Raw genomic sequence first — 27,685 nt, 5'->3', positions numbered from 1 at the left:
GAATTGTGAAAATAAGAGAAAAAGAAGATGTATGAGACATACTGAAAGGTGTAGATGGATAAAACATCCTAAAATTACTGATAACTAATACTGAAACTTTATACTGAATATAGCAAAATAGAACAGTGTTTATGAAAGGTGAAAAATGTTTCATATTTCACATTCAGTTTGAACTAGTTATATTGCATACATTCTATACTCTCTCTCTCTCTCTCTCTCTCAATAGTCAAGTATACATTATTAAATATTTTACACACAATGATACATTTGTTGGTATGCATATTTAAGTAAGTACATAATAGGAGGTAATGATTGTATTTAACAGATTACACACCTACACTTTTAATCTCACACAGAGACGCACACATACACACGTAATCCCACCAAAGCACATGTACAACAGTGCAGACCAGAAGCACTAACACTTTACAAGGAGCCTAAGTTGTACACCCATTGTGTTCTAATACAATCTCACTTCCTTTTCTTACACTCTGGTATTCTTCTCTAAACTTACTAAAATAAAGTGCCAGCAAGTGAAGAGTAGGGCAAGAGAGAGAGGAAGAGAAGAGGGAGGAGGATGTGTGTGTGTGCTTGTGTATGTCCTGGGAGGGGGTGGGGGGGGTGTTGGGGGGGCGATAGGAAACACTCCCAGAGATGGCCCAGTATTTCTCTGTTTGCCCCACACTCGTGCCCTCATTCCCATAGCTCTAGCAGAGCGTGTCACCAGCCTCAGAGCAGCAGGAGCAACTTATCATCACCACAGACACACACAAATCTGCAGATCTTTAGAGAGTGCATCATTGTCTATCGTCATCATTACCCAGAAGGCACCATCGGGCCAGAACCCCAAGTACCCCGGAGCAGCAGGATAAGGACTTTCTCCCTCATCCCCGGGAAACGAGAGCAAGAACTCTGCTCTCATACACTCTCATCTGTTATATAGAGACCGAAGTGGGACAGGTAATGATGAACTCCTCTTCTGTAAGTCACTGGGGTTGTGTATGTCAAATGGTCACTGCTTTTTTCAAACAAACATTTGTTACAGAGTGAACAGAGCAGATGGGAATTGTCAGAGTCGCTGAAAAAAGACCAGAGATTAAAACCTCATAAAATAAAATCCTATGTGTTTCTCAATATGTAGCTGTAATTTCTGCTTTGTGGAAATTAGAACTGAGAAACGTCAGTATAAAAATCAGTTTAAGCTCCACTTAGTAAACAAAACATATCTCAAGCTGAAAGTTTAAAATGATGTATGCTAAGTGTTTCTTACTTTTGTACTATGCGTCACTGTGTACTTTTGCCATTTTCATGACAGCTTGAACTGGTTTGTGGTACCTTTTATAAAATGAAAAGTACAACCTGCTGCTAAAGCACCACTCAAATTTATGAAAGGATTTGACTTTAACATATATAACAAACACCAGAGAATGATAATGACATATGATGAAGATACAACATATGAATATATTTTTTATATATGAAGATACAATCCAAGTTAAATGGTGCAAATTTGGTTAATAGATAAAATTGTCTACACTAACAAACTGAAGTGAAAAGTTAAGTAATGTAATAAATACTGCAAGATATTTTAAAGTTACATTTTTGAGGTATTAGAAAATTTGCAGTTACTGTATTTTTAATGTCTAAATTAGTCCTAACCAATACCCTTGCTCTCTCATTTATATACGTATATATTTGCATTACCAATAAGTGTGTGAGATTCCACATGACCCAGGACAACATCTGGAACTGAAAATTACTTGAGTAAGTCGGCACACGTCTCCTGTCTCTCTATTTTTCTTGTGCATGGCAATCCATCATAAGAGTGTACACAGTGGATTACCAAAGTTTGCTTTTTGTGTACAAAGAGCGTAAACCACTTCCTATCACACTCTAGTGCTAATATTCACAGTCTGTCCTCTTAGTTTATGTAGCTTTAATCCATTCATTGTTTTAATTGCTCTAATGGCAACATCACAGGGGGCTCAGGCATGGTCAGTCATTGCGGGAGACACTGAGGCAATTGAGATTAAAGACTCTCTTTAAAAAGCAGTCAAAAATCTCTATGTAAATGTGTTTACTTAGACACGCTGATGCCGAATAAGTGCTAAAGTCCTCCGCAATTGAATAACATGTAAATGGTTGCACAAACATACATTTGAGGGGTACAAATTAATGTGTCTGTTATTCTGTACATTAGATTTATTAGAGCAAGATCTATTTTTAAGTTATAATTTAAGGAGTTATAAGTTTGTGTCTCATTGTTGAAAAAATGAGTTAAAGATTAAATAGGATCAATTTTAAAAATATGCTATACACATGAAAAAAATGAAAAGTTTCTGAAAAGTAGGGAAATATATATATTATTAAATATATAAATATATTATTTATATAATAATGTAATATTATATAATAATATATTATGTTTTTTTCTTGTTTCATCTCATGACTTTTGCAGAAGAATTGCCATTTAAATGGCAGAGTATAAGCAGTATACTAAACTGTCAAAGCTATTTCTCTTTTGCAATGATTGCGAATGCTGTACATGTTCACTGGTATGTAGTAGTTGGAGGGAGTCTCTTTAACTGTACTGTAGATCTGTGTTTGGTGTAAGCGGAGAGCATGGCTGAACCGCCTTTTAAGGTAACACATTATTCACTTAGTAACCTCACAAGCAGAAATGGATTGTCCTTTAAATGTTGTGATGACAGCTACCAGGCTATCTATGTGACAAGCAACGATGACGTCTGTTTATTTATTTTGATTTTTTTTTTTTTTATGTGTACAGGGTGGTGGTGGTCTATCTCAGTCTCAGAGATGGCAGTCTTAGATTTTCATCCTCGTCCTAGACACTGACAAAAAAAAAAAAATACAGTACAGAATGAATCATTCTGATTTAAACAACTGTCTTTTATTCAGTCTATATAACCACCATGTGCAGGTTCAAAACCATCTTTACTCACAGACTTACGCTCTAGCTGGAAGTTGTGATGGTGTGCAGTATCCAGTAACAGAGAGTTATTTATGGATATAGAATAAGCTCAATGCCTTCCTACAGCTGTCAAAGTTCACGTAACTGATTCTGTCTTACTTTAAGCTGTTTGAAATAATCCTCAAGCAGAGCAGCTCAACTTATAAGAGTGTGCTGCTTAAGGAATAGATAGGACTGGATAGTAGTTTATCCAGTTACAGGTCCAGCTCAATACCTTAGGCATAGACAATCAGCCAGATCAATCAGACCATCACCATGAGACACTTCAAACTTCATCATTGTAAGTAAGTGTGATGGCAGTCGAAGGTGCGACATTGGTCGTCACTGGTCTCCGGTTTGAGGGAATGGGTTTATGTAAATATTTATCCTTAGCTGGTAGAGGTAGGGGCCATGTGTGGACGCTACAGAGCCTCTTATGGCTTCAGCATCAGCGTGCCCACGGCAACAGCAGTGCTTTGAGGAAAACCAGCAAGGCAGCACATGCCAACACAGCCTGGCAACTTCACAGAGCGTTACCAGAACTTTCGCAGTTCACTTAACTGGGGGAGGGTATATGTTATTCTTATGTTTATTTTTGTTATTACTATGGCTTGACAGTGACATATTCATAGAGAACAGAGCATGTTCAGAGACTCATCCAGGTTAAGACCGACACTCAGTCATAAGTGTCAATAGATATTTTTCAGAGATTGAGCAATTCATTATTGCATAATCTTCTTGTGCCTCTGTCAAATATATAACAAAAGACAAAAACAGCTGACATGACAAGTGTGCTTATGGTGAAAATATTTGATAATCTTTCTCCTGCACATCCTTAAAAGTTCCAAACTTTAAAAACCTCAAGCATTAAAACATTGTGCAGCATATACAGTACTATTTATAATATACAGTAGATAAAATCTTGTCTTCTGTGGTGGGCTGAAGATTTCTAAAGCCAAGAGTCTGTGAATTAAAATATGGCTTTACAAATGTTTCCAGCACAGCTTCTTTATACGTCACATACCTTACATGACTTACTGCTCAGTGTATTATCCTGCATCACATGCACATATACAGGGCATTACACATCTAATTTTAGTGCCTAGTGTACATCCATAAAAGGCTTAATATACTGTCATCATCATTTACCATCAGTCTAAACCTAACTACATCACTTACAGTTATACACAGAAAACACATACATTCAACCACTCCTAAAAAATTTTACTTCACAAAGTTCATCATCATATTTTATCATGAATATAAATAGAAGCACTCGTTTCCACAACACGACTCCTTACATCCTGCTTAGTAAAAAAATAAACTTGAAGAATGCCTTCTGATCAAAAAGATCATAAAACAGGAACATCTAATGTCTGCACAAACAGTCCTGATTATCTCTCTTCCTTTTTAGCTTTACAATCTACAAACAGAGCCTGATTTTATCAAATGATCATTAAAGCGTCTAATTAGAAGATGTAAACAGTCTTCCCTCCCCTTAGATCATTGTACAAAAATGTGTGTGTTTGCTGTTTTCATTGTTCATCTAGCAGTGTGTATGTCTTGCCCTCTTATTGTTCATGTTTTGGAGAAACCAGCATGATTGGTCACCCTTGCCTACAACACCTCATAAATGTCTGGTGATAAGGTTCAGCTGTCTGGTGGAATGTCAGGTGCATTGTCTCGGCATGATAAAATATTACTCGATCAAATGACCCTCTATGTCCTCTCAATAACCTCTCACTCTCTCTCTCTCTCTCTCTCTCTCTCTTTATCTCTCTCTCTCTTTATCTCTCTCTCTCTCTCTCTCTCTCTCTCTCTCTCTCTCACACTCTCTCTTTCTCACTCACTCACTCACACACTCACTTACTCACTCACACACTTTATGGGAAAAAGGAAAGAGAGCCGGGTATCATTTCACACTGTGACCCCTGTGAGAGCTAGTCTGGAGGAAATCATATTGTTTGAAATTGCTTCCTAAGCGAAGAAGAAAAGGAAGATGTAAAAAAAATGAGAGAGAAAGAAAGAAAGGGAGAGAGGAAGACGGAGACTGTAATGCCAATGAATCAGATGGATATTTCCGTCGCGTTCCTGTTTTCTAAATGTCTAACATTCTGTTCCCACCAAGGCCACTGACAGCCCATACACACACACACACACACACTTGACTTCGTTAAACTCCACCAGACCCTGAGCCATTATAGTGGCCTTCATGATTCATTCAGTTGAATGTTTTAAGAGGAAGTCCACTAGTTTGTTGTTAGAGAATCCTGGGAAAACATTCAGAGTTTTTCCCACTGCATTTCACATGGAAAATTTTAATGAGAACTCAGTATTAAAAAAACCATAACACCTTAATATGGATAAAATTAATGCAAGCATTCATCAGAATATTGCATACATAGTTTTGTGCTGTTATGACACTAACTATAATAGCAGGTAAAGACACAAACACATTATCAAGACAGTGGCCGTTATTTCAGAAATTTAGTTTACACCCCACATGCCTGAAGAATTATTGGCCATTGATGGACATTTTCCAATAGCTGAACCACTTATCATGATGGAGGTGCTGCACTGTAGATTAGAGATTATCATTTCATCATATCCCTTTAAACTGGTGTTCCAGACCAGCCAGAATGTCTGTGGGTGAAAGTGAGACCCTTGAAATTCCCACAGCACATATCTGCTATAACTGTGTGTGTGGTTTATTCACCGCCTCAATTTCCACATTAAGATGAACTCATTTGACCTGCTTCATACTAAGTACCCAGGCACTGGACTTGTAATCCTTGGTGACTTTAACCATCTCAGAGTCCAGGACATTTGCTTAGATGACAAAATCTGCCAGGTGGTTGAGTCATTTCATTTATACATAAACAGTTTCATTACAAAAAGCTGAAAAATATATTTTAATGCAAATGACTTATAACATACCTTTAACCCCCTGAAAACTCTGGTCCTGCCAGATTTTGTTGGCAAGGAATGCTCTGAGAAAAAAAAAATGCATGATTTTGCAAATGGCTACTACTGTTTTTAGCTCCGCCGTGAACTTTTGTTCATTTTTATATATAGCAATGTATCATACAGTCACAAATTAGTATCCAAAGTCTATTTTCGATTTGAAACAAGAAGCTATAAGTTCAAAGTTCTAGTGCATTTTTTTTTAAAGAAAAGAAAAGAAAGTTTAAACAATAGGCATATCATGGTTGATCAGTGCTCTGTGAGGTAAATTGCGTGTTATCTACATTTACCGCATTTGGCAGATGCCCTTAGCCAGAGCGATTTACATTTTATCTCATTTTATACAACTGAGGGTTAAGGGCTTTGCTCAAGGGCCCAGTAGTGGCATCTTGGTGGATCTGGGATTCACAACCTTCCAATCAATAGTTCAATGCATTAGCCACTGAACTACTGCTTGCCCAGAAACGGAACATTTTTATCAGCAAAACTGCCACTTTAATGACTTCAATAAATAATTCATATAAGTAGTAATTATGATTAATTAAACAAAACAAAATAACCTTTTTTAAGCTGCTTTTGTCCCTCTAGTAATGAAATAACTTGATTAACAGTCATTTTTAAACTCCCCTGCCTTTGTTTTTTATCATTAATGATTAGAACACTGCTTAAGATTAATAAAAAAATAAAGTTTTAATTATTAATCCTGACTTCCAATAAAATGGTGCATTTTAAAACGAAGTGTGCTTTTAGTAGCTTTCAGAGAATTTTAGTGTGCCATCTGTCATTATTTTACTGCTGGGCCTTGTGCCATCAAATTTGTAAAGTACATCAGCATTGGAAATTAATTCTGGTATTAAGGAAATTCCTTCTGTCATAAATTAGTGCTCTGTGTCTCAGAGACATATCAGATAGCATTGTTCTGCATATCCTTGTGGTTTGCCCCCACTGTTTTATATGGCATTGCTGCAATACCTTAATTAAGGTTGAAGGATTGATGTAATGGAGCCAGCTGCATGTGTACATGTGGTAAATTTTACTCCCAATTACTGTATACTGCCCTTTTACAGAGGACATGTTTAGACACATACAATTGTAACTTCTTATTCAGTAATTGCATTTCATTTTTGATTTAGGGAGCTTTGCAAATTTCATTTCAACTAAACATTCATCAGATTTTTTAGAAACACCTTCAACCACACTTCCACAGTCTTCTTAGCTCATTGTTATCAGGTTCATGATAAGAAGTCTTGTATATGTGCAAACAGCATACTTGTAAGATTACTCATTGCTGCACATTTTGTTGGGCACTGATCAGGTTAAGTATCTTGATGATCCAGACTTTATTGACTGCAGTACAAATGTATGAAAGAGCCTCTTAAAGTACACTCCTTTATTTGGTCTTAGCAAAAACAAGGTAAAGTTTGAGTACAGGATGGAACTTAGGTGAAAGCTTAAAGTATGCATGAATATAGGAATGCATATACACACAGGATGCAGCATGAGGACAATGGGACAATTTAAAATGTTTGAGATTATTATAAGTCATCATAATAATTATAGATTTTCAAAGATCACAGAAAAACAATACAGTGCAGTATTGCCATTCAATGGATCTTGCATTTCAGTTAACATTTCGCTGGCTAGGAAATGAGGTCTGCCTCTAGGAAGCAGCTCTGCCCTTTTATCTTAAAAGGCGACTCAAAATGAATATGCCATTTCAGGGGTGAGGTTGGTTTAAGGAGAAAAAAGGCTTGCCATGTTACATATAAATTTTAAGTGTGCTCATTATATAGTGAAATTCCTTTCTTCACCAAAGCCCAATTGAGATAGTTGGCATCAGAGTGCATGGCCAGCCATGATACAGTCATCCTGCAGCAGTTTAGGGCCTTGCTTTGGCAGAACTTTTACAGAAAAATGACATTACATTAATTGCTCTCTTAATGACAATCTTTGTGTAAAGTCTTTAATGGTAGTTTTTTTTTTATTTAATTTTACTTTATTTTATTTATTATGCATTTTTATTTGACATCTTACAAAAATAATTACAATATTCACTATTTAAGGTACTGTAATAAATAGATTAATAAAAATTCAAATGCTACGTACATTCATAAAAGATGAATATTTCCACCTTTTTAATTATAGATTTGGTCTGTGCTATCACTCTTATTAATATACACATACAGAAAAAGAAATATACAAAATGTCAGGTGATACAGGGACAGCTGCACTGTTGTCTAAAAGGATCATCCTCTCCGGAGTTTGGATCAGTTATGCAGAGGGCCAATTCCCATGCCCCTGGCATCATCCTACCATGCCCTGTCATGCCAAGGCCACAGAAGCCAGCCGTTATCCAAACTGACCATGAAACTAAGGAGAGGCATGCCAGGATTAGAAACATTAATCCCACTGTGACTTTACTGTAGGCTGTCCACTCTCTTAACAACACACACTTAATATACATGCACAACATATCTACATGACAGTCTCACAGGGGTCTGACAGATGGCGGCAGATGAAGTTATACAAATGTTGCAGGGATTACGAAGCAAAAGACCTGCGATTGTTGGGACACAACCAACTGTGCTATGTGTAAGAAAAAAGTTATGTAAAGATCATTGGCCATACTGATTAGGTTTAGTGATATATATACACATATCACTATTTATATGTACATGACCATCATGCATAATAAGGTGTTAGACCTTAGAGCCATTGAACAATTAAGTGTCCATTTACATTATCTGTACCTTGCAAAACAAAAGAAATGAGTATCTGTAGATTTTTATTCTGACAGTGTACAGAATTCAAAGGTAAATGGTAGAACAATGGAGTATTAGTGCCACCTGCAGAATGAATTAAATATAGTAAGAAGAATAACAAATAATACATGACAGTCAAATCTAGCTCTAGTACTGCTTCCCTGTCTCCTTACAGTAAATGTTAATTAAAGATACTAAACAGACCTACATTTTTCTCATTTTGTCCCAAAGGCTGTCAGAGGGAGCAGAAGTGTAGACTGTGAGGAACCATGGGGGACTGGAGTCTCCTTGGAAACTTCCTGGAAAAGGTGCAGGAGCACTCCACCTCAGTGGGGAAGGTGTGGCTCACCATCCTTTTCATTTTCCGCATCCTGGTCCTGGGTACAGCAGCCGAGTCATCTTGGGGTGATGAGCAGTCTGACTTCATGTGCGACACCCAGCAGCCCGGTTGCACCAACGTCTGTTATGACCGTGCCTTCCCCATTGCCCACATCCGTTATTGGGTGCTGCAGATCATCTTTGTCTCCACACCTTCACTTATCTACATGGGCCATGCCATGCATACTGTGCGTGTGGAGGAGAAACGCCGGCGGAAAGAACAGGAAGAGCATGAGGCAGATGATGGAGGAGCAGAAACAGGAAGGGGTGAGAAGGAATACCTGGAGCAAGAAAAAGCTGATGAAACACCAGCCAAGATTCGTCTGAAAGGTGCTCTGCTGCACACTTATGTATTGAGCATCCTGTTACGCTTGGTCATGGAAGTGACCTTCATTGTGATCCAGTATATGATGTATGGTATCTTTTTGGAGGCGTTGTACCACTGCAATACTTTACCATGTCCCAACCCGGTCAACTGCTACATGTCACGTCCTACAGAGAAGAACGTCTTCATTGTTTTCATGCTGGTGGTGGCAGCCGTGTCCCTATTCCTCAGTGTTTTGGAGCTTTATCACCTCGGTTGGAAGCAGTGCAAGAGCTGCTTCCATAAGCATGTTGAGAAACATGCCACTAACAGCAAGACCGAAACCAACAGCAAAAGCGGAAAAGCTGTTTCTGCAACCATGCCGCCTAACTTTCCAAACAGCTCCCAGTTGCATCCTGCCAACAACTGCACCCCACCTCCAGATTTTAATCAGTGCTTAGCATCAGGAAGAGGATCACCATCACCTGGACATGTTCATCACCATGTTCATTCCATCCACTCTGGCTACCAACCATTCACTAACCACTTGGCCCACCAGCAGAACTCGGTCAACCTGGCCACTGAGCAGCACTGCCGGCACAACCATGATGACCTGGGAGGAGGGGAGGATTTCTTGAGAATGAGCTATGATCATCGACCAGCCATTGTATCTTGTGGAAACATCCCTGCTGAAGTGCTACCCAGTGCTCCTTCCACACCAATGTCCAATGGTAGCTTATTCAGAGACAAACGTAGCTTCAGTAAGACAAGCGGGTCCAGTAGCAGCAAAACACGGCCTGACCTAGCAGTGTGATTCAGGTGTAACCAGATCCAGATTCTGTGTATATGTACACTACATGGACAAAAGTATGTGGACACCTGATGATCACACCCATATGTGGACCTTTTCCACACTATTGACAGTGTAACTGTCAGGTGTCCATGTAGAACTTTTGCACCTATGTTGTGTACGTGTGTACATTCTAAATATTTCTGGGCTAAAATAACCCAATTTGGGACTGGATGCAATATGGACTAACCAAACAAGGTGATTTTAATGCTACAGAAAATAAGGTTTAATTCATCCTGCAATGCTGATCTAAAATCACCTAATTTTGCTTAAACATTGAAACCAGATTTCTGGGACATTTTATAACAGTTTTAGTTAATATTATTTCAATTAAATATGATTTTCAGATGAAAAATATTATCCATGGACATTTAGAAATCCTGAGCGATGGACATCAAATCATCTACAAATGAAAAGGTCCAAGTAAATTAGAAATGATGATGTCTGTGAACAAAAGCTTACATTTCTTACAGCTGCAAGCGGTTTGTTTTACTACAAAATTCTTCTGGTTGCTGCTCTCAATGAGTGCAATTGAAAATTCTAATGAATATTCACACATTGTGCTCCTCATCCTCAAAATACTAGAGCTAGATTGCCCATCAACCAATTCTTAACCCAAATGCAGAAAACCCAGCATTTTAGATGTTTTATTCAATATGTGCTGAGATTCTTTGTTAGTACTAGCAATGAGTTAAGATTTTTAGTTTAGTTAGGAGTTTTTTTTATATAGGGGTTCCTGAAAAAGACCATTAGATGTAGTCAGTAATGAGAAAGATAGAGAAAAGAGAGAGAATCTGTATCAGAGCACCTTATTTGGTTTCACTGAAACTGCTGTATAGTATTAGAAGTGGGAATATGGGAGTATGTCAAGTTCTGAAAGTGAACTATATAAGGGAAGGATTTGTAATTTGCACATGGGTGAAATACCACTCAGACTATTCACAAAGCCATTTTAAAATACAATAGATACTTTTTTTTCCCCAGAATACATCACTGTCTCTGGAAATGTTAACCAAGAGAATAACTGCATCATCATTCGAAGCAGATTAAACCAAAATCACTTTTACACTAAACATAAGTTAAGCAATGTGTGAACTTAACCAAAGAGCTCCATCCATATACGCCAAAACCACACTTCAATCAGGTCAAGACTGTGAAAAAGGACCTCAACCCCTTGTGTATGGGTGTCAAATATGTACATAGAGGAATTGAGTGTTGTGTTACTGTGAATCTCAAAGAGACACACCATTAAAAACGCACTTTTCAAGGGGATGACGTTTACCTAGTTCGGGTAAACAGTACGTTAGCGGTGGGAATGTCATGCAGACGGTGTGTGTAGCATGATAAACCTGGGCAAGCTGACAGGTGCAACAAGCAACTTAGACCAAATCAAGGACACATGCTTGGTCACAGGTTTTTGTTCCTTCAACTCCCAAATCCATTAGTTACCTAGAATATTTGTGCCTTAACTGAACAGATCATTTAACATTTAATCATCTAGTGCACATATTAGATATTAGATTAGAAGTTGCAGAATTGAGCCTCATGCATGAAACGAGTTTTATAGACGGAAAACTGTGTGACAGTTTCTTTGTGACAGTTAAAGATAGAAAATAATTACATGCTTGGCAGTCTGACAAATAGTTAATTTCAATTCATTTTAATTAAAAATTAATCCTGGAAGCGTTATATCCAAGGGCCAATTGAAAAAGGCTACAGTTTCTCTCTGCATTTAGTTTATTAGAAAGGAATGCTATCGGAAACCAGGGTTTAAGATCATTTTAAAGACATTTAGTGCATGTGTAGAAGGCTAAATTTATATATACACAAATGCAATTGTGTGTAGAAAATGAGAGGATTTCTACAGCCTTATGTAAACCCAGATTGGGAATGACCATGTACTATGCCACAGTGAACACTTTTGCGGTGAAATCCAGAAAATAACATGTTCTTGTTATTTTTTTTATGTTAATTCATCTGAAACATGGTGTGAGTGGCTGTTTATTGGTGTCTTATTTACAGAAATCCATATCTTTGTTACTTTGCTTTTCAGATGACACAATATTTCAAATTATTTAGTCATTCATCACACATCTACATCTTACTGTGACCTTCTACTTTCTTTAAATAAAAAGCCTATTTAAATAAAGGTTGTGTTTAGATCTACAATAACACAAATCATCTGGATGTCAAGATCATCTTTGTCATGTGGATTTGTTTTTACAGAAAGGTGCCAATTGACCTAAATAATATTACAAATATCTAAATTCCTTGTAAGCACAGCAGACCGAAAACACAGTAAAATTAGGAGATATGATTAAAGTACAAATTTATGATGTAATTTAACCACAAATCCTAGCAACCTGAATCCGCTTACATTCTTCGTGCTTGTATTTACATATTTTTCTTTATACCACAATGCTGTTGAATTTATTTCTGACTGAGACACTGTTGATTAAATTTAATGCAAATGCAACTGACAGGTTTACATTAATGCACTTGCTCTAGTACATTACCATTTTTATAGTAACAGGAAACAAAGACTTGTATTATTTAAATGATTACATTTTTTCCAACATGAGAAAGTATCAGGGGTTTTTTTTCTTAATAACTTAGATATAGAATAAATAGAAATAAATAGAAAATGAAAACAGAGAGTCTGGTGAATAAATGACCATTCATGGCTGTTAACTAACCTGTACTAACCTGTTTTTTTACAGTCACAGGATTAGATTAACTATAAACGGCCAGCAAGTACGATGTGTCGTTCTTAAATAAATAAATTGTAATCAATAGCATACACCTGTGATATAAGAGAAAGAAACCATTCAAAGGGACTGTAGAAGAATATAATTAACCCATCACGCCATCCCATTTTATTATTATTGCCACATTCATGTAGGACATCCTTGTCTCATTTTCATATAGCAAAGTTCATCTTAAGATATTGTTCAATTATTCACATGATTCCCATCAAATGCACTTAGAGCATTCGCCTCTATTGCTTTTGATCATAATAGACTTCATTATTATTTTAAGTGGCCAAATTAAAAAGCCGGTGAGGAGATACAGAGTGCAATTATTTTTTTCAAGAGGATTTCAAAATCCAGAATGCTGTTATGTAGTGACATCATGTGGTATGAATAAAACTGTATTTAAAAAGCAATCATTTTTTAGAAAGCCAGGCTTTTTGAGAGTTAATTGTTTCAGCTCAGGTCAATTCAGAGTGTGGCCCAGTTGTAACACAGAATTTCATGTCTGTGTTACAAAATGGTCATTCAAATGCAACCAAAACAGGCATGACTTTTTTTGCAAACATGGGGAGAACGTGCAATACTTGACACAGGAAGTAACCCAATTGCAGGATGAAACGCAGTACTGCACCACCATACTGCTGTGTGTGTGTGTGTGTGTGTGTGTGTAATGCCATGTATTACACTTAGTAAGACACATCAAGTCTATTATTGCACCACTATGACTGTTATTGCAATATATAAAAGTACAGTCACAATCAATGCGCATTGATTAAGTAGTAAGTCATTATATATATACACACACTTTTCTAAATAGTTCTTTCACACAGGAGATGATTACCGGTGACCATCTCACCTGGCCGATAGTGCATGATGGGATTTTAAGTGAAAACGTCGCACCTGATTTTTTTCTTTTGCTCCCATATGGTGATCTATACGGTAATACCCAAACGCAGTGACAGCGAGACTTTGATGATATTGGGAATTGTAGTTATTTTTACTCGCTCCATATGAGCATTTAATACCACTTGGAACTACAAAGTCCAGCAGACACTGCTCTCTCAGCCGGCTTCGGTACTTTCAAAATACCGAAAGTTTGCCAACAGGAATGAATGCATCGTTAGTTAGCTAACCGGACACCCGTGAACTAGTGAGTAAAATAACAAACCTGATCGTTTTAACCAGCATTTTATTACAACACGTGTGTTTGTTTGACCACGGTCAGGTAGAATGTGCTGTCATGAACAGCTAACCACAGAATAATGCAGAGGGATAATGTGATGAATCGCTGGGGAATAACTTGACAGATAGCTTCTACATTAAATATGATGTTTTGAATGAGATGAAGTTTTATAACTCTTTCTCCGTCTCTCTCCAACAAATTCAGAGACAAGGGAAACCATTCAGAATAAGTGTAACCGTAATGCTTTATCGTTTTTCTTTCGCCTTTATTATGAGAAGTATAATGCTAGTTGGCTAACAACCTGCCGGATTTTGTTTCATTTACTGGCTTCCGGTGTCGCAAACCGAACAGCGCTGTACCATGGGGTGTGTCGTTCATAAATGAGTCGACTCACGTGTCTGAAGATCTGAAAACATTTAATCCTGGTGAAAAAGTCAGTCTGTATTCCGCATTTATGTATCTAATTTGATCGAGTGAGTTGTTTGACACAGCATTACAGTTTTATAAAAGCAATTAAATAATGATGAAGTGATGCTTACTGGGGTTTTTAAGAGCAAATAGGTAACACAATGCTTTTCTCCATTTATTTAGATTTTATAACAAGCACAGTGCAAATTATGTTGTTAGATCTTGTTATATTATTGTTTTGTTAAAGGGTATAGGAAGCTTTTATTTGAGCAGTTTAACCGATGAGTCATTTGGGAGTCAAAAGAGTCGACTCTTGTTGGAGAGCTGAGCCGACTCTGTGCTCTGACTTACTCCGTAATAATAAGAATCATTCCTCCACTTTCAGTAACTGCTTCATCCTGATCATGAGATGTGGTTGCTATAGGAACAAGGGGGCATGAGGCAGGTATATACACTGTACTAGTCTATTGCTGGACAAAATTCACACACACACACATTGATATACACACATTTACACCTTGGGGCAATTCTTCTTACTCAATCCACCTGATTGGATGCCTTCTGGGAGGTGTGAGGAAACTCATGTGGGCACGGGGAGAACATGCAGAGAAATGCCACACAGAGAGTCACAGGCCTGAGCTCAGGATCCTGGAGCTTTAAGGCAGCAAGACTACATACTCATTTATATCATTTTATTTTGGAGCAAGCCTCCCAAGGCCACTATGCAGTTACATCAAGAACACAAAATCATGTTGACACCATGTTTATATTAATAATTAAATAAGGAAAAAGGGGGAAAAAAACTAAAAGAAAAAAAGAATGCAAAGATAAAACACATAGCAAACTAAAATGAAACAAGATGCAAATGAGCTATCGGGTTGTTGAAAAGCATGGGTTTTTAAAGGTGCTTTACAAGGCATGAGGGTGAAGTAGAAGAAGGATGTACAGGTTTTGGGGCAGTCAAGAAATTCCCATCATGATATGGATGACGCTGTTGTTTCTGCTTAAGTGATTGTCGCAGTAATTTATATATCAGATATATATATATATATATAATATACACATTGCTGTAAATCTGTGGTACATATAAACTCCAATCATAAATACAGATTAATACACTGTTAGTGGTGTCTGTGTGGCTACTTCAGGAAAACCTATGTGAGGTGTGTCTCAGCTTCTAAGAGAGCAGTTTGCATTGCAAGACTTCAGAGGTTTGAATATTGGCTGCAGCAACACCCAGATGAATTTGAATACATTGTGTCTGGAGTGTAGCTTCACAAGTTTCACACTTAACACAAACAACAATCACAAATATTGTGCTGCATTATTGTTTATTCTATGAATTACATGTTAAATATAGTGTGCCATCAAAATGAGAAAAACTTGATCTCAGTGATTTTAACTGTGGCATAATTGTTGGTGCCAAATGAGCTAGGTTAAACATTTGTATAACTGCTGATCTGCTGGGATTTTCACTCACTAGAGTTTACTCAGAATGGTGCAACAAAGATCAACCATCCAGTGAGCAGCAGTTCTGTGGACAGAAACACCTTGTTGATGATAATATAGGTCAGGTCAGTAAATCAGATCATCAGATAATCACTCTGTATAATTGTGGTGAGCAGAAATGCATCTCAGAATGCACAACACATCAAAACACGAGGTACATGAGCTACAACAGCAGAAGACTATGCCAGGTTCCACTTCTGTTAGCCAAGGACCGAAAACTGAGGCTGCAGTAGGCACAGACTCACCAAAACTGGACAGGAGATGGTCAGAATGTGGCAGCAACAGCATGATTCCATGGCCCCAACCTGCCTTGTGGCAACAGTCCTGGCTGGTGGAGGTGGTGTAATGGTGTGGGGAATGCCACAATTTACCATCTTTTAATGGCTACTTCCATCATGAACATGCACCATGTCACTAAACAGAAATCGTCTCAAACTGGTGTCATGCACATGACAATGAGTTCAGTGATCTGCAGTGATCTTCCCAGTCACCGGATATGAATCAGTAGATCACCTATGGGACGTGGTAGAACAGGAAATTCACAGCATGAAAGTCCACCTGACAAATCTGCAGCAATTATGTGAGGCAATCATCTGAACATAGACCAGAATCTCAAAGGAATATTTCCAACATCTTCAATGTAATAACTGAAGAAGTACTGAGGCTGTTTCGAAAGAATTGGAAGACCTAACCAGTATATAGTGTTCCTAATAAAGTGCTCAATCAGTGTATGCTGTTTTGTTAGTTATTGAAGGTATAACAGTATTTCACTGTATTGTGTCTCTCTGGTTTTGTCTGACATTCCCTGTGTTAGACCTGCAGGGTCTGTCAGTTCTACAGTGTAGAAAAATGTGTTGTTTTTTTTTTGTTTTTTTTTCCAAACTTAAAAAAAAAATCATCCATCCAGATTATATTAATACCCCTGTTTTGCTAAAGTTGACCCTTTCCTGACTAGTTTGGTCAAAAAATGGTCAGTAATAATTTTTAGTTAAAATGCTTAGTAAAGTCAGTGTGGTTGTTTTACATATGGAGAGTAGTTGGATTATCATGTAGTATTTGTAGCTGTTTCTTGTTTACCTTTTTCTCTCCTTTTTTTAAAAAAAGAAAAGAAATCCTGGAACAGAATTTTTTTTCAATCACTTTGAAGTATTCTGGGAGTGTATGATGGAGACTGATCTGATGTCAGGTCTGATCAAAGCTTTGATGGCAGTTCCAGATCTGAGGAGAAAAAGTGTCCAGCAATTCACTTTTCATAATCTTGTACTTCGGATATTCTCTTCTAAATGTTACACAAAAACAATGGAAGACTATGAAAGAAAGTGACAGATTCATTCTCTCTCTCTCTCTCTCTCTCTTTGTGTGTGTCTCTCTCTCTTTCTCTCTCTCTAACCCCCCTGAAAGGTACGACACCATGTTGGCCCGCGTGGGTGCTATGACAACAGCAGTTCTCGGCTCTGCAGTGTTCTGGGCGCAGCGGAAAAACACTGAGCCTGAACAGGCAAACTTGGATTTGACCAATACTCCTAGTTCCGACCAGTCCTCATCTCAGTACGAGCTGAAACTTGTTCAGGTGTTGTTTAGACATGGTGCAAGAACACCACTGAAATCTATACCGGATGTCTTGGAGGTGAGGTTCACTGAAAAGAAAAAGAAAAAGAGAGAGAGAGATTCTTATTGGATAACTGAAGCAAAGATATAGAGTCGGTTTAATCTTCCAAAAGCGTTGTAGTCTGCTTTTATCTTGCCTTTCTTTTCTCTTGCCTAATCTTTCAAGGCGCACTGGGTTCCTGACCTACTGGAGGTTCCAGATCACACCAAGATCGATTATGTAGTTACAGACCTACAGGGAGGCCCAAGACCCCCTTCTCCTGTGGAGGAAAGCTACAGAGCCAGAACACTGGCGGTCAGTACACATGTACATGTTTTGTGTATATACAGCTGAAAACAAGGGATGGGGTGTTGGATATAGCTGCTAGTATAGATTAAGTTCATTTTCATAATTCGCATATACACACAAAGAGAGCAGTATTACTAACATGTATGCCATGGTCAACAGAGTGGAGAATATTTATATATAAAGAAGAAAGATTTACAGATAATGTTCCATGTAAGGTGTGGACATGTTCTGGGTGTCCTGTGTGGACATGTTTTGTTTGGGTCAGAATTTTAGCAGGGGTAAAATCAAAACACATTGCTTCTTATATTTTATTATATTTAGAGAGATTACTATATAGTGAGATTATTTTGTTGGAACGTTAAGGTTCTTTTAAGATGAAACACAAAGTAAATTTAATTGTTGTTTCATTGTTTTCCTATTCATCCTTATGCATAGTAAACGCTTATCCACTGACAAAGACAAGACACACAGTGGGATTTAAAATAAAACTAAATAATAACTGCTAAAGTAGTGTCCACATATCAATCTTACTCTGACCTGATGTTTTTGGTGTGTTATTCTTATCATTTAGTCAGTCTATGACATTGACCTCAGATTTTCTGTTTCTTTAGGGTGGCACATACCCAGGTCAGCTGACCACAGTGGGCATGCAACAGTTGTATGATCTCGGACTAAGACTGAGGAGGAGGTACATTCAGGATGTGGCCTTCCTTAGCCCATACTTCAACAGTAAAGAAGTTTAGTGAGTCATCTTTAATTTTCTTTCACTAGATAAACAACCGTTTTGTATGATTCACATTACTCATTGCTGATATGAGTTTGAAGCTTGAGTCTGTTCTTCTGCAGCATCCGTTCAACCAACATCGTCCGCACCATCGAGTCAGCCAAGTGTCTGGTAGCAGGGTTGTTCCAGCAGCAACAGACTGGTAAAGACAACTGCACCATCTGTGTCTGTGTGTGTGTAGATTTGCTGGGGATAAATCAGAGAGTGTATTAAACCCCTCTTATGTTTTTATTTTTTTCCTCAAGAAACTGTGCCTATCCTCACAGAAAAATCAGAAAAAGAGATCCTCTACCCAAACTACCATGGATGCAAACTTCTCAAGATGCTCAGTGGGTGAGATGTACAAGATGAACTTTGTACTATTGCTGTTACCAAGATACCACTGAAATTTAGTACAATAATTATTCAAAGACCATTTTTGAGTCCCTATTTTAATTACTGATAAAACTTATTGTGCATCATGTGAATATAATGTCTTCACTGTGGGCCTGTTAGAAGGAAAAAGAAAGTCAGCCTCTATACAGAGCACCCCTACAGGCTTGTTAAATTGGTTAGTAATGCATGTTGACAGCCGATACAGAGCTTTACTGAACATTTGCAATTGCCATAATGTCAGAGTAATTATTAATTAATAAAAAAGGAAACAAAATTTGGACCTGCTTTAATAACAATAGAGCATTTTTGTTAAAGATATCAACCTCAGAAACAAATTCCATTCTAATAAATATAAATCCATATAGCTTAACTGTCATGTATCCAGTACATAGGAAACCAGACACTGACGCTACAAACAAAAACACCAAATTTGATGACAAATTGCTACATGCTGCACACACAACAAGCAGATATTTGATTCTGTACCTCTGCAGACTCTGAAAGGCTGTGAGCTCAGAGTGCTGTAGGTCAATCAAATTAAGTCTACAAGCCAAATGAAAATGAGGTTGTTGTTTGTCCTGGATAAGGTAATCAGTATTACTGTTTCAAGTTAAGCAGCATTTTGAAATGGCTTCCTTTCTGGTCTGCAGTTCTCGTTGGGCAGAATCATCCACATTGCCAGACATTGCTTCTGATCTTCAGAGCATTCAGAGCGTGTTGGGTGTCAGGCCTCATCAGCATCTCGACTTCATCCTCATTAGAGATGACATGGTAGCCAGAGAGGTTGGAGCAGCATTTTGCACACTTATCTATTAAGAAATGTCTCCGGTAGATGGTGTTTCTTAAAATAATCATTATTTGATAACGTAGCAAACATTAACTGTCTTCTCATCAGCACTTACGGTAGGTGGAAATCTAATTAATCTAATATTTGATCGTTTTCTCATATCAAAGCTTTACTGGCATGAATAGGTTTAGAAATACCAATAATAATAATCAGCATTAGGCCAAAAATGTTTATTTTGGTTCTGTTTTTAGACTCACAGACTACCGTCGCCTGCAGCACTAGATAGCTGGAGAGCTAAAGTAGAGCAGAGAGCTGTAGATATGATCTGGCACATCTATGAGCCCAGTAACAGGTGAGCCACTCTAGAGGGCATGTTTTAGCTAAGGAATTTAAGCATGTGGCTTATGGCTTTTGTACATTTTGTCGATTTTGAACACTAAAGTGCAGTGCGGGGTGTCTGAAAAGTTAGCAAGCAATGTACCAAAGCCTTCCTTCCTTCTTTTCTTTCTTTCTTTCTTTGACATGAAAAAACTCATAAAAAGCTTTTATTCAAATAGTAGAGATACTTGGTACTCTGATTGGCTCCTGACTGTTTGGACTACCTATAAATATACACTCTAGTCCTTGTTGCAATGATATCATAAATAGCAGGGGTTATATATTTTTGAAACTGAAAACATTCTGGACTGTAATTGTGTGATTTTGTTTGTATTCAGGGAGAATCTGCAGCTCTGTGTGGGTCCTGTGCTTCACACACTTCTCTCTAACATGGAGACCAAGGTTCACGGTAATGCCTCAGATTCAGGCAGGTGAGTATTTTGATTACTTCTGAAGATTCGAAAGCGTACACATTGTGGGACTAAAAAGTAATCACATCTACACCAACAGTTATTTCTTGATAACCTGACACTATAGCGGCAAAAAATGATTTGTTATCAAGTGAAATGCTAGTTGCACCTTCCACTGAGGAACATTACCATGGCAACCAGTAGAAGTAACGCCTTTTGGCGACTTCATAGTACAGCGACTGGCAACCTACAGTAAAAAATGGCTGTTAGTGTGAACGTAGCTTAAGAGGTACTCAAAACAACATTAGAAAATTGGATTTTGTATCTTAAAAATGTTTACTTAATGTCATAGTGGAGACTGTTCCAAAGTGTAACAGCACTTAATGGCCCATACTCTGAGATAATGTTGACAGACTGCAGTAAATCCTTCCTATTCCTTTTTCTACTTGCTGATAAACATCCTGTTCAGTGCGACCTAACTTTTTTTTTTTTTTTGGGCATGTGTGTCTGCATTTGTGGTACAAGGAAGCTGTTTCTGTACTCTGTACATGACACTACGCTAATGCCGTGCCTGATGGCATTGGGTGTATTTGATATGAGATGGCCTCCGTATGCTGCCGATATCACACTTGAGCTCTACCAACACCGGCACAACAAGCAGCATTATGTCAAAATATCCTACATCGGTCAGGTAAGACTTGTGACACTGTGACTTTATAGGCCATAAATAATATAAACTGATTGCTTATAAATCCATTCTTCTGTGCCTCAAAGGATCAGAAGATCCCCGGCTGTAGTGATGTCTACTGTCCTCTGAGAGAGTTTAAGCAGGCTCTGTCCATGTATGCCCTGCCTGAGGAGAGCTACCACACCCTCTGCAACCGCAGAGCAGACATCCCCACCCGCTGAGTTCACACTACCTCACGCCTTTGAAAACATACACACACACATGTCCAATATGGTGCAACAGAAGCAGGTTCATCTCATTTCTTGTTTACACATTTAAGAACTTTAGTCTGCTATTCATTACTTGTTTTATTTAGTTGTTTAGATTTTTTTGAGCAGTATACGCAGATTTACATTTTAGTTTAGTTAAGTTAGACTTGGTTTTTAATCATGTCATCAGTCACCAGAACACAAAAAGTGTAGTATGCAAGATATTTTGTAAGCAAATCAAATTCAGAATGAGGCGTTAATAAAGAATGTCACTTATGATACTCATCACAAGACAGAAAGGGAAATGACCCTGAAAAGTGAACTTATTATAATTATTTATTATAAAGTAATCAGTGATTCTTTCACTCAGGGTCCACTTTTGCATTTGTGTATTTGTGTTTTTGGATTGGAGTGTGCGCACTTCTTGCATATCTGCGATGTGACAGATAATGAATTAGGTTTCACCTGTTTTTGTGAATTTATATCAACTTTACATCTTTCATAAAAATTTGTGTTATTTTAGTAAATATTATAAGTACATACAATGACAGTGTTAAATGTTTAAATAAATAACTCAAGTCATAACTCTTTTGTCTTACTGAAAGCATGCACAGAAAAAGGCCTCAGAGTTCACTCAATCATTCATATAACCTGAACTTCTCTTTTCAGATCTGTAACTGTAGGTGTTATGTAAAGCCATTAAAATAAAGGAAAAAAGTAAAAGATTATTAATACAAGTTATATTGAATCTATAAGGCTGTGGATAGTTTAGGGTTTTTTTTTTTTTGCCTCCATATGGTACAAGACAATGTTTTGGGCTTTTTTCCCCCTCAATATTCACTTGGCCTGTTTCAGTAAGTCTATTCCGTCTTTAGACTCAGATTCCTGTTTTAAGCTGACAGGACTGGATCTTCTGCCCATCTACCAAGCTTTGACATGTTATACATTTTGAATGCTTTTCTGCTGATCACATTTGTAAAGAGTGTTGATTTAAGTTACCATATCCTTCCTGTAAGTGCAAATCAAGCAAGCCTTTCTCCTCTGGCCTCTCTTATCAACAAAGCATTTCTGCCAGCAGAACTGCAATCTCACTGGATGATTTTGGATTTTCGGGGGGGGGGTGTGTGTGAGAGCTGCACTTGAGCAGTTTCTAAAATAATCAAACCCTCCTGTCTGGCACCACTAACCATGTGAAAAATCACTAAGATCATATTTCTTCCTTATTCTAATGTTTGATGTGATACTTCTAATGTTTGATGTGAACATTAACTGAAGCTCTAGGCATATGTGTGTCTATGCATTGCACTGTTGCTACATGATCACCTGACCTAAATTCAGACAGCCCAGAATTATAATACAGCATGTACCAAAGGGCTTAATACACTGGGAAACTAAACATTTTTAGCAGAAAGGCTTTAAAAATTCTTGAACTTTATTTATAAATCATCTACATTTCTTTGTGAACACACATGGAGTCGTTTCTCCGTTTTCTCTCCGTTTGGCTCTCAGTTTGGAATCAGTGCCATGTGATGAGCTTGCCATGTTTCCTGTTAAAGTCCTTTGCAACCTTGTGACAGCTTCCTGATCCAGCTATGAAAATCAATTCAATCTTTTATCAAATTGAAGTCTAACCGAAAAGAATATATATATATATATATATACATACACACATAAGTCAGGCATCTACATGCCTTTAGTCATATTGTGTATTTACTTCATATTTCTTTTAAACACATTTCAGCATTTCAGTATCACCTTCCATATATCACATTAAAGCAACGGCAGGAAAAAAACACCTGCAGCTGTTGTCATTGGTTCTGAATGATGATACCTTGCTTACTGTAATTATTTTTAGTGCATATGGCCATTGTAGCAGCAGACTGGTTCCTGAGGTAAAGTTTGGGAGTAAGCCGAGCACAAAAAGAGCTTGATTTAATTGATTAATGCAGCAATTTGTTGATGAATATTCTGACCTTGAGAATAAAGGCATCTTAGTCCAGGGTAGAGGAAGTTCCCTATTGACCCTATTGTTATGCAAAAGGAGATGATGTTGCAGAGGGCAACAGGTGTGCACATGTCAACACGGAATCCAGAACCATGTGATCATGCAAAGCACTTTTGAACTTGGTCCCTGATTCACAGGACAGGATGTCTACCATGAACATGTGCTTTTAATGTTGGTTAGAACTAATATCAGAGTCAGACAGCCTTTTCTTGTACTGTACGTGCTTCACACTTTTTAGCTGCATACAATATTTACAATGTTAAAAATATTATTATTGTTTTTTACTTTGCTAAGAATACATTAATGATTTAAAGTACTATATGTGCAAAATTTCCCTCCATGTTATTTTTTGACTTCATATATTATTTCATATTTTTTGACTTACTATTATTTTTACTTGCATAGAGCTAAAAAAAAAAAAAAAAAAAAAAAAAGTATTCTTTATGCAAATGACAATAAACTGTTAAATAACCCACACACTTGTTATTAAATGATCACAGTGTACGATGTAAACACAACGGAAGTCCTGCTGAACAATTTGAGAGGTTGTTTGGCTCAGAACATGTCCATACTGCTTCATTCTGCACTCTCTATAATGAAAGTATTTGAGGTCACAATATGATCCTACAAAAGCTTTATTTTTACCAAAAGCTTTACCTCATACATGCATTAGATTAGATTTTAAATGTCTTCTGCCTTTACCAAATTGTATATTTTTTTAAATTCTACAACAGTTACTACTCACAAAGTTAAAGATTTGTTCACTGCTTTCTCAAAGGTTATGAATTTGCAAAGAATCCTAACATTTATTTTTCCTGGCTACACCCTGGTTAGATTACTCGCACTGAAAAGTCCTGGAAAATGTAGAAGGTCTGAGCAGGAATGTGCATTTATTGCATGTGCAGTTGTCAAAAGAATGACAAAAGTGTATATTGGGCTGTTTTTACTGACCCTGTGAATTAGTTACACTGGAATTACTGCATCTGGTTTGCTTAAGGATGTTATTTTTCTAAAATGTGCAAAGCATCAAGTGTTCATCTTTAAAACAGTATGTATATTTGAAACACATCCAGAAATTGTACTGTTTTTGCTTAGTAATCAGTTGCTATGGATTTAATTGACTTCAGTCTTTTTGAATGGCTGTGGTAACTTTAATACCTGTAGATTACATCAATGTGCAAAAAATAAATAAATGAATAAATAGAAAATAGGGGCTACAGTAGCACAGTGGTTATCATGTTTGCCTTGCACTTCCAGGGTTGGGGGTTTGATTCTTGCCTCCTCTTTGCGTATGTTCTCTCTGTGCTTCAGGGGTTTGCTCTGGGTATTCCGGTTTCCACCCCCACAACAAAAAGACAGTAGTTGTAAGCTGAATGATATCACTAAATTGTCTGTAGTGTGTGTGTGTAATTGTGCCCTGCAAAAGGACCATCCAGGGTGTCCCCTGCTTATCGTCCCTGGGATAGACTCCTGGTTCCCTGTGACCCTGTGTAAGATAAGCGCTACAGAAAATGAATGGATGGATGGATATAAATAAACAACACTATTAAATTAAATAATATTAAGTATTTGAATGTATTCAGTATTATAGAGGGGCTTCACAATCATGTAAATAAAATGTGAATGCACTGTATGCTGATTCTGGCTCCAAAATACTGTATGATTTATGTGATGTATAATAGATTAATTGTTCTTGATGGGCTGTCTGATCCTTTGTGGTGTTTGTGTTGCTTTGCTGATTAGATAAAAATTTGGATGCACACACAAAAGCAATTTTCTATATTGTACTGTATGGTTTAAATCAACTTAAATTTTACATTTTAATTTACTCTTAACAGGCCGTTAGTGCTGCAGGAATGTGGTAGCTTAGTGGTTAAGGTGTTGGACTATTAATTGGAAAGTTGTGCGTGCAAATCCCAGGACCACCAAGCTGCTACTGCTGGGCCCCTGTGCAAGGCCCTTAATGCTCAGTTATATAACATGAGATAATATAAGTTGTTCTGGTTAAGGGTGTGTGCCACATGTGTATTTAGTGCAGTTTGTATAAAGGTAATATCCTCTTTAAAAAGATATTAAAGTTATTTTAAATACTGTGGTTATTTTGTCTTGTACTGCTATCACTGCATGAACACCCAAGCTTAATTTTCCTTGTGCTTTATAAAGGACGTCCTTTATCCCATGTCAAATGTGATAGCAAGGATTTTGTGTATTTGGTATATTCTTTGTCTATCAGGTTATGAATCGCTTGGATTTGAAACTGAGCAGGGATTATTTATTTTTAATGAAACTAAAATAATTATGTATATGCATACAGTTCTTTTTATTACAAATTAAAAGTATCATTTTGTGTGCTTGCTCTACAACAATTAAATGCAATATCCTTCAGGAAAAGGCTTGCAGGTATTCACTGACTATTCATCCAATCAGATGATGCTTTAGGCCCGGTTTTGCCCCACCGCTTGGAAGGCAGTGAATTTGAATCCCAGCACCAGCAAGCTGCCACTGCTGGGCCCTTAAGCAAGGCCTTTACAACTGCTCAGTTGTATAAATGAGATAAACTGAAGTTGCTCTGGAGAAGGGCATCTTAAATGTAAATGTAACCTGCAGGAATGTCAAGTTTAGGGTATACTATATTGTAAATTATCTGAAAGAAATGCCAAAATCATTGCAGCTTTTTGATCTGCAAGTGTTTGTAGTGTAGGACTTCAAGCACTGTTGAAAGATTTGCTATCTTTGAAAGAGCAGGATTTTAAGAATTCCTGCAGGACGTTACACACCTTTCCGAATCCTGCAGGTACACCTGTGGAATTTTGTAACATCTGCGCAATTCCTAAATGACACCTTCATATTCCCATTGCAAGGATTCAAATTCCTTTGTTATGGCAAAACCTTGATCAGGAAATGATGATAAAGGAATGCTGGGAATACTGGGAATTATTTAAGTAACAGATGCTGTTACTGCCAAAATATTTTTCTTCACCTAAACATGTCTGGCTACTGATTATTAAACTTTTAAAATGCTTCACTTTAGTGTATAGTAATAGCGATAATCATCACCCTTCTATTCATCAGAGATGAATAGAAACTTTGCTTTTAAAACAATTTAAAGATTTCTAACTGATACAGCCCTTTTCAGAACATCACATAAATGTTCAGTCACATCTTGTCTTCATGTTTGAAATTTTTTTTTCTTCAGATAACACAGATGATGTTGGACACAGTTAAACAGGTAAAGGGTGGGGCTGAATGCTATTAAAGGATGTTTATAATACACTTATCAAAAGAAAAGCAAGCTTTTTCGTTTCATGTTAGTGATACTTATTTTTCCTTATTATGGCCTTGACATATTTCATTTTTGGATTTATGAACTTGAAAGAAGAAAATATCAGAAAGAGGAGCAGAGTCTCATTACCAAGTTTTCAAATTAATGCTAACATTCACCTTAATTACAGTGCAATTATAGTTAATCTGCTATAGTGCAAAAAAAAAAAAAAAAATCAATGATGGTTCAAAGTACAAAATGAGCATAGAAATGCTTATTGGTTATATGGCACTAGAAACCTGAAATGCATTAAACATCTCTCTAAATATAAAGTTAGATTTGGCCTTAGACAGAACAAGTCTGTAGACATTTCTGTACACATTTTATTGCAGAAGATAAAATGATTGACTTTTTTCAGAGGCCACATCATAGTACACAAAACAGTGGATTTTCATGTATTTCTTGCTTGCCACAATAAGGTCATGCATATTTATTTCATTTAAAAATTATAATAATTAATAAAACTGTTAAAGATCGTTAAAGAAATGCTGACAGTGGGCCGCGCTGATGCAGATGCCTTACATCTTATACCTGAAATGATCCCATCAAGGCAAAATAATTAAAGGTTACAAAAGATGTCACAGACTAGTTGAAATACAAAATATTTTCGTATCACAAAAAGTAGACCCCCAATCTTCTTTTGTGCTTTGTATGTTAATTCTAAAGCCATCACTGTATTCTGTGGTATGACAATATTTCCACACAATCG

General features: G+C 37.2%; 2 protein-coding genes across 3 annotated transcripts; both read left to right on the top strand.

Moving 5' to 3' along the window:
* The first annotated feature begins 683 nt into the window (after nucleotides 1-683).
* Nucleotides 684-13,337, top strand: gja5a (gap junction protein, alpha 5a). The gene is made up of 2 exons (XM_058393066.1): nucleotides 684-960; nucleotides 8,929-13,337. The coding sequence occupies exon 2, from the start codon at nucleotides 8,967-8,969 to the stop codon at nucleotides 10,191-10,193; it is 1,227 nt and encodes a 408-aa protein (XP_058249049.1). The 5' UTR covers nucleotides 684-960; nucleotides 8,929-8,966; the 3' UTR covers nucleotides 10,194-13,337.
* A 636-nt stretch (nucleotides 13,338-13,973) lies between these two features.
* On the top strand, nucleotides 13,974-22,362 carry acp6 (acid phosphatase 6, lysophosphatidic). 2 transcript variants are annotated; one of them, XM_058393064.1, is made up of 11 exons: nucleotides 13,974-14,132; nucleotides 17,484-17,709; nucleotides 17,857-17,985; nucleotides 18,591-18,721; nucleotides 18,826-18,905; nucleotides 19,009-19,096; nucleotides 19,789-19,921; nucleotides 20,177-20,277; nucleotides 20,642-20,734; nucleotides 21,239-21,404; nucleotides 21,488-22,360. In XM_058393064.1, exons 2-11 carry the CDS (start codon nucleotides 17,494-17,496, stop codon nucleotides 21,620-21,622), a joined length of 1,272 nt encoding a protein of 423 aa, XP_058249047.1. In that variant the 5' UTR covers nucleotides 13,974-14,132; nucleotides 17,484-17,493; the 3' UTR covers nucleotides 21,623-22,360. The 2 variants fall into 2 exon arrangements, with proteins under 2 accessions (XP_058249047.1, XP_058249048.1); XM_058393065.1 differs by lacking the exon at nucleotides 13,974-14,132 and adding an exon at nucleotides 14,959-15,018 and having other exon boundaries at nucleotides 21,488-22,362.
* Nucleotides 22,363-27,685: the final 5,323 nt, after the last annotated feature.

The sequence above is a fragment of the Hemibagrus wyckioides genome, linkage group LG06 (assembly GCF_019097595.1).
Source record: "Hemibagrus wyckioides isolate EC202008001 linkage group LG06, SWU_Hwy_1.0, whole genome shotgun sequence".
In the NCBI taxonomy this organism is placed as follows: Eukaryota; Metazoa; Chordata; class Actinopteri; order Siluriformes; family Bagridae; genus Hemibagrus; species Hemibagrus wyckioides.
The sequence above is the reverse complement of the archived record's forward strand: the minus strand, read 5'-3'. Positions and strand labels throughout refer to the sequence as shown.

Excerpts from the sequence above, each read along its gene's own strand:
- gja5a (XM_058393066.1), top strand. The coding sequence starts at position 8,967 with ATGGGGGACTGGAGTCTCCTTGGAAACTTCCTGGAAAAGGTGCAGGAG.
- acp6 (XM_058393065.1), top strand. The coding sequence starts at position 17,494 with ATGTTGGCCCGCGTGGGTGCTATGACAACAGCAGTTCTCGGCTCTGCA. Across the intron at positions 17,710-17,856 it reads CTATACCGGATGTCTTGGAG|GCGCACTGGGTTCCTGACCT; the intron begins GTGAGGTTCACT and ends TAATCTTTCAAG. Across the intron at positions 18,906-19,008 it reads GTTCCAGCAGCAACAGACTG|AAACTGTGCCTATCCTCACA; the intron begins GTAAAGACAACT and ends TTTTTCCTCAAG.